The 10,843-nt window shown below is 42.9% G+C and overlaps 1 protein-coding gene across 1 annotated transcript; it reads right to left on the bottom strand.

Annotated features, from left to right (window-relative positions):
• Nucleotides 1-1,011: 1,011 nt before the first annotated feature.
• NGDN (neuroguidin) lies at nucleotides 1,012-9,604 on the bottom strand. Its single transcript, XM_032179994.2, has 11 exons — nucleotides 9,563-9,604; nucleotides 9,188-9,247; nucleotides 8,309-8,380; nucleotides 3,875-4,012; nucleotides 3,546-3,630; nucleotides 3,410-3,462; nucleotides 3,036-3,159; nucleotides 2,778-2,946; nucleotides 1,833-1,989; nucleotides 1,629-1,686; nucleotides 1,012-1,182 (listed from the first exon to the last, which is right to left on the bottom strand). The coding sequence occupies exons 1-11, from the start codon at nucleotides 9,572-9,574 to the stop codon at nucleotides 1,163-1,165; spliced, it is 948 nt and encodes a 315-aa protein (XP_032035885.1). The 5' UTR covers nucleotides 9,575-9,604; the 3' UTR covers nucleotides 1,012-1,162.
• Between the last annotated feature and the right edge of the window lie 1,239 nt (nucleotides 9,605-10,843).

Genomic DNA, 10,843 nt, shown 5'->3' with positions numbered 1-10,843 from the left:
AATCAGGCTGAATAGTACAAATCCAAATTCATAAATTCAGAATCAACAAAGTTTTAGTCATATAACCCAAATTAATTTGTCTATCGATATAACCCAGCAATACTAGACACTAAAATCAGATGTTCATGAGACCCAAAACCTTTTTTAAAAACTCCAATGAATTAATTCTACAGACCCAACTTCTTTTTTTAATCCCTTTTTTCACTTTCTGTATTATCCAAGGCCTGTGGGATATCTCACCAACAGCGGTTATTCTCTTGTTAGAATACAAGATCTCAGGTGTATAATGCCCACCAGTCTTCTGGCTTGAGTTTGGCTAATTATTTCTGTGAGATTTTCATTTGTTTGGCTGTTAAGCTAGGAATGTTCTGCTTGTCTGCTGGCATTTTTTTTTTTGCCAGCTCTTTATAGAAGGGTTGGCCTTTACTGACTCTGGTAAAGCCACCCCCAGTTGAAGGGGGGGGTCAGAGACTGAAAAACACAAGACTATACTGACTCTTCACTCTAGCCTTCTTACTCACTCTATTTTCTACAAATTCAGTAACTGACCAAAGATCAGCCTTATGTTCATGCTATTTCAGAAAGTAATAAAAAACATTCAGAGAAGTGGAGACAAGAATAATCTTGCTGATGTGGAAAGGTTCTACCTTGCTTTTGATTACAGCCAAGCTCCACAAGTTTCTTGAACCACTTATGCCACCTGGTGGCCAGTCCAGATAACACTAATAAAAGCTAAAATTCATGTATTAATATCTCAATCTGTATTGTATTATAACAAATCATACAGGAAGTTGAGGCAACATGGATTGAAAGAGTTGATTATACCACCCTCGACTCTCAATATGTTTTGTGACATAACCAATTTTTAGCTTTTGGGAAAAATATATTATCAAAGAAAACAATACAAATGTTTTGCACTTCCAAAAAAATACTTCCCTTTTCACCAACCACTCACCAAAAATATCCCAAACCCAACGACTCTAGTCATACAATACATGTGCAAAAAGGGGCTTTAATTCATAAGTAAAATCAATTTTATTATTAAGGCTCTTTCCACATGTCCAAAGCAAACAATTAATGAATTCCAGGGAAAACAACCTATATACAATGAAATTAGAAGTATCTCAGAATGACAAAAATATACAAATATGTATACAAATAATCACCGCCGCCTCCGAAAACCTGAAAGGAAGGGAAACCAAGAATGAGGCAAAGGACAGTTGGAAAAGCTAAAGGGACAGGAAAATAGGACATCTAGAGAGAAGGGCTCACAGGGGTGGGGTCTCCTAGGCAGTACTCTGAATATCTTCCCAGGACAAAAGACGAGAAGTAGGAATAAAATTGAAATGGGATAATGGTTCCTTCAAGTGACACTTTATCAGTTCCATTTAGGGAAGCCTGAACAGGAACTGTGGGACCTTAGAGGTAGAATCCAGAGATTCATTTTGTGAATGATGCTGATTTCCAGCTTAAGAAAGAAAAAAATAAAAGCCCACCTAAGGAGATTATTGCCCAGTATGGAAGACATACTACAGGGCTTGGTGAGACCCAGAATGGCAAATCCAAAGAGTCTCAATTTGTACTCCCCACCTTGCACCTGATCACCTAAGTCCTAGCAGTTCACTGACCTTTTTTCTTCCGACCTTTCTTAGGTATCTTCTTCCGCTTCTTAATAGGATTCTGATCCTGGAGACAGATGGAGAAGTGATGGAATGGCACTGTGGTTCTGAGAGCCAGCATCCCTTCCCAAGTTCCTCATGGTAATAAGCCCCACATACATTTTGCTGAAAGCATCAAAGTCACATCCTACTACAACCATATCTCAACCTCACCTCATCAAGATGAGCAGCTCCCCCTGTCAAAGCACTGATGTCACTGAAGTGTGTAAGGGAATGAAGTTGTGAGCTCATGACATTTGCTCGTTTTCGCCGTCCTTTCTCTCGCTTACTGACGCTCAAACGCACCATCATGCTCTCCTCATAGTTAATCCTGCCAGAGAAAGAGTTTCCAGCAGACTCAGACCATGGAGATGGAAAGCTCCAGCCCAGAACCTGGGTCCAAGTATTTAATCATTTCTTGTTCAGGGAGTTCTCAAGAAGTTTCACAGCAGATCAACATAGTATTTAGTAAGGACATATTGAATGCTCAATTCTGAGCTTCCTCAATGACATGTGCTCTGTGCTAGAACTTCCCTCATGCTAGATATGAATCCATAGCCTATCCATAATATTATTTAAAATATTATACCAAAACTTTTTTTTATTTCAGCTCTATAAGCAGGTTTCCCTCAATGTGTCCTTTCATGCAAATCCATCAACTGCAAAGACTGCACCTGAGCAAAGTTGATGAGTCTGTATTCAATTACACTGCTTTTCTTTCCTTCCCTGAACTTATCTAGCACTCACAATGTCACTATAAAAACCTACCTTTATTGCCTTCTGCACAAAAGTGAGAGCTGTGACAGTGAAACACAAAATTTTAAAGTTGTACTATGTGGAACTGCATATATTCCTCTTTGTACTGCTTTTTTTCCCTCAAATCTCATGTCGAATTGCAATGTACTCCTTTTGCTTTGAACTAAACAGTTGGGATAAAAATTTTCCTAGTTCCTATCCCGTACTCCAAACTCCTGATTCTTAGAAACTATCATCCCAAAGTTTTCACTCCATTTTCTATATAACGTTAATTCTCTTGGTACCAAACTTAGTCACATTAGTCTAAAGCATGAGGACAGGACTCTAGAGTGTAGGAATAATTTCTAATGCAAGGGCTCAGACCTGTGTTGGTCCTCCTGACTCTGGCGGGTAACATGGGGATGCCGAGCATCACGGATTTCCTCTGGAGCATCTGAGTACTGCTCCTTAAGTTCACGAATGACAGAGCTGCTCAATGCCCGTCTCTTGGCTCGTTCTAGACGCTTCTTTTCCCGCTCAGCTTCTGTTTCATCTATATGATGAAAATAAGCAAGGTTATCCAAGAACAGAGAAAAGAAGAGAAACAGTTCATGCTGAGGAGGCAGCAGCCAAAGTTCATACCATAATGTACTGGAACCAAGCGCGGAGGAACATATTTCTTAGACACTCCTTTCACAGATTTCTTCCCTGAAGCCTCAGACTGGCCATCTTCTGCTTCATCTTCCTCCTCATCCTCAGAGCTCAACTACAAAAGAAACAATGTCTGCAAATTTAGGAAGCATTCATGAGATAAGTGAGAAGAAAACCCAAAGCTGGAGTACCCTGGGGAGGTGGGAATATAAAAAGGGAGAAAAGGGAATCTCATACTCAGCATTCTAACATACAAGTTGGAAAATCAAGTCCTAAGAGAATCCCAGGGGATCCAGGATCACCATGAGGCTCATCTAGGTATACATGTCTCAGAAAAAAATCAGGAGAATAATACAACCCCTTACCTTGCTCATCATATTGCTGGGATGAGGCTTAAAACGAAGTGGGTCGTTCTCACCTGAAATAAACAACCCAAGGAATTTTACAAAATTTGGAACTTTCTGATGGTCCCCACAACTTCATGATGGTCTCCTCACTTACTAAGGCTGCCTGTCACTGCAGTCTTGACCAGCTTGTCAATTTGATACTTCAGTTTTTGGTCCAAGGGACGAAGCTTTTCTAAAACCTACAACATGGTAGTTAATCAGGATTACATTTCCTTCCCAAAATGAAGCACACGCCAGAGTCCCTATGTTAAGGTGCCACATAAGGCACCCAAAATATGTACAAAGTAGAGCAAATGAACAGAAAAATACCTTTTCTCGTTTCCTTAAACATAAGAAGACTCACTTAAATGAGAGCTACTATGTGATAGCCTTGGAGCTCAAGACTTAGAAACCTAAAACTCCAGGATGCCAAATGCTTCATACCGTGCGAATCTCCACCAGTCTCAAAACTGCATCATGTCCCTGAAGAGATCCTCCTGAGGCTTTGTCCAGAATGAGGTGGGTCAAATCTATAAGGTACATGAGCAGCAGCTGGTCCTTCACTTCCAAGAAGCTGAGACCCTGAGTTGAACAAAACAGAAAGAGAAGCAGATTTGGTTTTAGCCAAAGAACCAGGATGAAAGCCTAGGGTAAACAGGATGTTTTTCCAAGTTCAAGATTTTCCCAATCAATTCATATTAGGTATCTGGAGTAGTCTCAAGAAGTAGCTATGCCTAAGATGGCCAATGAGAAAGTTATGCTAACACAAGAGAAACAACGCTCAGAGAATTAATAGAAGACAATGAGAAGAGGAAAATCAATAAACTACCCCCCCAAAAAGACTGTAACAGGGTTTCTCAATCTCAGAGCTATTGACATTTGAAGCCAGAACATTTTTTGTTGAGGGCTATCCTGGGCACTGTAGGTTTCCAGCAGCATCCTTGGCCTCTTCCCATGGATGGCCCCTCCAAACTGTAACCATCAAAAATGTCTCCACACACTGCCAAATTTTGAATTAATTTAATCAAGGTAATTACCAATTTCCCCCCATACAATGGAATTATATGATATAGGTAAAAACAATGATTTATATATAATGACATCAAATTAAATCCGTGTCACCACAAGTTGTAGAAAGTGTAATATGACTTCAATTGTGAAAGGGTGTGTGTGTAGGGGGGGGATATGATGAATACATTTTATACACATAGAAAAATGTCTACAAGACAACACACAAGTAACTGCTACCCCTAGGGTGAGATGAGGAAAAGGAAGAAATGGTGTGCTTTAGACTGTGAAAAAGTGTTGCATATATTATTCGTATAATTTTAAAAATCTCAAAAAAATGTACCACAGTGGTTATCTCACAGTGGTGATTATACTGATTTTTCATTTTTTTTCTTTGGGCTTTTACGTATCTTCTAAACTTCAAGCCCTGAGAAAACCTATTTCAGAGAGGTTAAATACTTTGGCCAAGATAACACAGTAATACAAGTAGAGCTAAGATTCAAACTCAATCTGACTCCAACACCTAATCCCTGGATGTCTTTAAGCCAACATGCTAAGCTCTTGAGATCAACACTACTGTGGTATAGAAAGAGAGCAAAGGATTTAGAGTCCACAAACTGAGTTTAAGTTCTGAATTAGGTATTTGGTAGTCAAATATTGAGTAAGTCACTTAACCTTGTGACCTCATTTTTTTTTTTTTTCGAGATGGAGTCTCACTCTGCGGTGGCCCAGGCTGGGGGCCGTTGGCCAGGTTTTTTTTTTTTTTTTTTTGTTTGGGGGTCACGGAGGCTTCGTCGCCCAGCTGGAGTGCAGTGGCGCAATCTCGGCTCACTGCAAGCTCCGCCTCCCGGGTTCACGCCATTCTCCTGCCTCAGCCTCTCCGAGTAGCTGGGACTACAGGCGCCCGCCACCACGCCTGGCTAATTTTTTTTTGTATTTTTAGTAGAGACGGGGTTTCACCGTGGTCTCGATCTCCTGACCTCATGATCCGCCCGCCTCGGCCTCCCAAAGTGCTGGGATTACAAGCGTGAGCCACCGCGCCCGGCCAGTGGCACTGTTTTGGCTCATTGCAACCTCCGCCTCCCAGGTTCAAGTGATTCTCCTGCCTCAGCATCCCAAGTAGCTGGGACTACAGGTGCCTGCCACCACACCCAGCTAATTTTTTGTATTTTTAGTAGAGACAGGGTTTCACCACGTTGGCCAGGCTGGTCTCGAACTCCTGACCTCGTGATCTGCCTGCCTCAGCCTCCCAAAGCGCTGGGATTACAGTCGTGACCCACCGCACCAGGCCAACCTCAGTCTTATCAGTAAAATACGTACAATATTTCCTTCCTGCCACAAAGAATAATTATGAGGCTCAAATAAGAGAATGTGAAAGTACTTTGTAACCTATAAAGCACCTAGTAAAAGTCTTTGGTCAAAAAGATAAGTTAATATGTATTTGTTCAATAAACAAACAAATATACAGTGATCTAAGAAGGATGGTGGCAACTCATCCATCTCCAAAAGGCACTGAAGTGGCTCGAAGCACGGTACCCAAGGCCTGGTGTGGTGGCTCACACCTGTAATCCCAGCACTTTGGGATGCCGAGGTGGGTGGATCACCTGAGGTCAGGAGTTTGAGACCAGCCTGGCTAACACGGTAAAACCTCGTTTTTATTAAAAATACAAAATTAGCCAGGAGTGGTGGCGGGCGCCTGTAATCCCAGCTACTCAGGAGGCTGAGGCAGGAGAGTCACTTGAACCCAGGAGGCAGAGGCTGCAGTGCGCCAGGATCGTGCCACTGCACTCCAGCCTGGGCGACAGAAGGAGACTCCATCTCAACAAAACAAAACAAAACAAAAAAGCATGGTACCCAGGACAAAAACAGGTAAGAATTTGAGAAGCAGGCTCTTCCGATGTGCTTGGGCATTGTCAAATTCAAACTGAGCTACAAGCATATGAGAGAAAAACAAAGATTAAAATTTTTTTAAATAAAAATGGACAATAAGAACATAAGTGAATGATAAAGACAAGAAGGGAGTATATTTTGAATGCTGTTAGTTATCTTTCTGTAAGCACAAATCTGCTGTAACTCCTGTGCTTAAAACTCCTTCAGTGACTCTTATTACAATGATTTTCATACTTGTATTTACCCATAGAATATTTGGCTTAAATACCTTAGGACAAAACCTCAATATATAAAAATAGATAATACCAGAGTTTTCCAGTTAAGCAGGGATGAGAGGTCCAGAGTTGTTCTTCCACATTGCCCCCAACCAGTAATCCCTGAGAAGGTTCTACCAGACCTTAATTTGAAAACTACAATATTTCAATTGTTGCTGTTTTGTCTTTTTCAGACGGAGTCTTGCTCTGCTGCCCAGGCTGGAGCACAATGGCGTGATCTCGGCTCACTGCAACCTCTGCCTCCTGAGTTCAAACAATTCTCCTGCCTCAGCCTCTCGAGTAACTGGGATTACAGACAGGCACGCGCCACCATGCCCGGCTAATTTTTATATTTTTAGTAAAGATGGGGTTTTGTCATGTTGGCCAGGCTGGTCTCGAACTCCTGACCTCAGGTGATCCATCTGCCACAATCTCCCAAAGTGCTGGAATTATAGGCGTGAGTCACCTTTTTTTCTTAGCCTGGCCTTTTTTTTTTTTTTTAAGACAGTCTCACTCTGTTGCCCAGGCTGGAGTGCGATGGTGCAACCACGGCTCATGGCAGCCTCAACCTCCTGGGCTCAGCCGATCCATTCACCTCAGCCTCCCGAGTAGCTGGGACTATGGGCACACGCCACTGTGCCCAGCTAATTTTTTTTTTATGACAGGTCTCACCACATTGCCCAGGCTGGTCTCAAACCCATGGGCTCAAGCAATCCTCCCATTTTGGCCTCCCAAAGTGCTGGGATTACAGGCGTATATTTCAATTTTAAGATGCACATCGTTTTCATATTTTAACATCTCTGAAATCAGGATGCATGTTTCAGTCACAGGCATCTTGGTATTATGTCATAAACAATTTTTTTTTTTTTTTTTTTTTTTTTTTTTGAGACAGAGTCTTGCTCTGTCACCCAGGCTGAATGCAGTGGCACAGTCACAGCTTACTGCAGCCTCAACCTCCCAGGCTTAAGCAATCCTCTGGCCTCAGCCTCCCGAGTGGCTGGGACTACAGGCACATGCCATCATGACCGGCTAATTTTTAACTTTTGTAGAGACAGGGTCTCACTATGTTACCCAGGTTGGTCCCAAACTCCTGAGCTCAAGCGATCCTCCAGCCTCAGCCTCCTGAAGTGCTGGAATTACAGGCACGAGCCACCATGCCCAGCCTGTCACATTTTTTCTTAATATATACAATAAGTGATATGTCCCAATTAATAAGTGTCTTAGATTAGATGAAATCTGAAAGTAACTCCTCAGTTGGCCTACAGTAATCTTCAGAGTGACTACTTTTCCAGTCTTATTTCCTACCCCCACCACACATAACACAGAAAGTACATCCTATCACAAAAATGACTTCCTCCTTTCCCTTATCACCATACTTTCAGGCCTTTGTGCCTTTGCACATGTTCCTTCTTTTTGTCCCTCCTGTTTATTCCTCAAAATCCTATCACCTCCTCTGGGAAGCCGGTCCTAAATCCTTCTGCTCTTCTAGCAGTTAATTAATCCCTCTCTTTGGCTGGAGACTCAAAACTCTGTAATGTGACTGCTACTATTAATACTTATATCTATTGCTTTGCTTTGTCTTCCCTCTAGACTTCAGCACAGAAACTGGATCATATTTATGTTTGAAGCTCGAGCACTTAGGATATATAAGACACAATAAACATACAATGAAAGAACTACTGAAAACATTAAGTCAGGGGATGCTTACTGTTTGAGTACATTTTACCTTTTCTGTAGGATAGGCACCAGCTTGAACTTTTTGTGTCAGTGATTGCACTTGTGCAGTTACAGCCATCACCTGAAATTAGCCCAAATAAAACAAGTGACTAGACTATATCAAATCACGTCTGCAAACTGTGAAGAGCAAAAGCTAAGCAATGCCCCCTAAAAATTATCTGAAACACTGTCTAAAGTATAGTACTAACTTCTCACTTCTAGGAAAGTGTAGGAGAGATGGTTCTTCAAAAAGTAAAAAAAAAACAAAAACAAAACTTTGCACTTCTTAGAGACCATCTTTTACTGAACCACAAGGAGGAGAAAAGGACTGGGAGAGTAGTGACTGAAGGACTGTAATTTTGTCTGTACTGGCTGAACTTACAATGCATAGAACTACATAACTCTCCGACTTATGACTTAATTTCCACTTTACGAGGGTGTAAAAGCAATATGCATTAGGTAGAAACCGTCCTTTTCTCGTGATGCTGGGCAGCGGCATCAAGCCTAAATTGCGACTTATGAGGTTTTCGTATTACAATGGGTTTATCAGACCATAACCTCCATCGTTAAGTCGAGAAGCATCTGTATATAAGTGTGTATTACCTGGGCACCCAACGGGCAAATCATGTTACCATTCCATGCATTGGTTTCCTTAGCTATACGAATAAAGGAAAACTATTCAGATAATTTCTTTTTGGAGTTTTTTGTATTCCCTTGGGTGCAGAATCAATTACTTAGAATTTCTGGCGTGAAAAGGTTTTCATTACATCACTTTACTCTTAAGGTTTTTGGAAGCATTCATGTATCTCAATCACCAAAGTTTTGAGGTGAAGTACATAAAGTCAAAGCCAATCCGTGACTAATTTATTCCAGAGGCGTCACTACTCACTTGCTCCTGGAGATTTTTCAGAAGTGTCACGGCACTTGGCAGGTCTGACTCCAGCACCCCCTACAGAAGGGAGAGGAGGCGTAAAGAAAAGTCATTCTTTCCTCAGGATTATAAGAAAGCGGAACGTCTAGGGTGGGAAACTGCCCTCTCTCCGTCAGACACCCCAGACTCGGGGCCTTCCCACTCCGGTTCACAGACTCGCCTTAAAGCCCGCCCCTTGGGTTACTGGACAGGAACGGTAACTCTAGGGAGGCCGCCTCCCTGAAGCAACTTTCATCACCACCCTTCCCTGGTACCAACGGTTTGCCTCCAGCCACTGAAGGCAAAGGAAAACACCACAATAGCTACGCGAGGAAGAAACCACACCTAACTCACCAGCGCCGCCATCTTCGCAAGGCCCACCCCTTCCGGTTACGTACTTCCTGAGCGCTAAGGGCGTCTTGATAGATTTGATAGACAACTGCCGCTTGCAAATCTAAGCCAATACAAATAAGGGCTCTCTCACTTCCGCCCCCAACAGGATAAACGAGAGGAGGAGTCTGATCTGGCCAATGGAATAAAGGAACTGGCTAAATTCGTCACTCAGAAAGACATGTCAGGACGAAAAAAAAGAGCACTTGGCAAAGAGCGTGTGATTGGTAGACTGAGTAAAATGATTGACGGCAAGCCAATAAGAGACAGGCAAATAATTGATTGACAGTTGGAAGAACCAATAGAAAAAAGGAATGAGCAGAGCGAACTTAGCGCGTATTGGCTCCCGTCTGCCGCAGAACCGAGAGTCTTTTTTCACTGCACTTTTCTTGTAGTGCCTGAACCGGCCGCTAGGTGACGGGCCTCGGCTTCGCTTTGCGGTGTCGACATTACGGAGCCGCCATTGCTGGCTGCTCATCCAACGGCCACCGCGCCAAATGCCTCACAGACCCCGTGGCCCCGGGATCGATTCTGTAACAGTACTCCTTGTGTGACCGTGGACAAGTCACTCGGTCTCTGAGCCTTCTTCATCTGTAAATAAGAGAGGGGGGCTAGAGAAGCCCAGAGCCAGAATTCAGAAACCGACTGCGAGGACACCTGCCGTCTTGGTGTGCACCGTGGAGCGCTGAGAAACGGCTCCAATAACGCCCCGACACTCTTCGCTCCTACCAGTTTGGGGACATGAAAAGAATACGTTTTACAAGTTGGGGAACCGTTCATATTTACATGACTTACCCCGGTCACACAGGTCTTCAGCAGAACTTGGTTCAAACTCTGGCAGTGCATGTTTCAGTATGACCTGCCTCATCATTACCCAGTGCTTTCAGATGTGTTCGCTCATTCTGGTTTCTCACAGGCTGGTGAAGTAGATTGCTCGGATACTCATTGTTCCCATCACATGCCTTAGGAAACAAAGCACCGAAAGAGTGAATGATAGTGTATAATTTTTGTTCACAACCGTCCAGCAGAGCTGGGTCTAGAAATCAGATCTTCCTGATTTGAAGCTGTCTTTTGGAATTAAGAATGACACCTGTATCTGGGCAGCTGGGGTAAGAAAATCCTGGTATCTAGATCTTGCTGGATTCAAGAAGGCAGGAGGGTGTTGAGTCCCCACTCCTCTAACATTTATTTGCTGCTTCAGGCCCACTGTGGAAGCTCAGGATGCTGTTGCAGCATACTTAGTCA

Source organism: Hylobates moloch, unplaced genomic scaffold, assembly GCF_009828535.3.
Source record: "Hylobates moloch isolate HMO894 unplaced genomic scaffold, HMol_V3 SCAFFOLD_16, whole genome shotgun sequence".
NCBI lineage: Eukaryota > Metazoa > Chordata > Mammalia > Primates > Hylobatidae > Hylobates > Hylobates moloch.
The sequence above is the reverse complement of the archived record's forward strand: the minus strand, read 5'-3'. Positions and strand labels throughout refer to the sequence as shown.

Excerpts from the sequence above, each read along its gene's own strand:
- NGDN (XM_032179994.2), bottom strand. Across the intron at positions 8,381-9,187 it reads TGAAAAATCTCCAGGAGCAA|GTGATGGCTGTAACTGCACA; the intron begins GTGAGTAGTGAC and ends GGCTAATTTCAG. Across the intron at positions 3,631-3,874 it reads GACTGGTGGAGATTCGCACG|GTTTTAGAAAAGCTTCGTCC; the intron begins GTATGAAGCATT and ends ACCATGTTGTAG.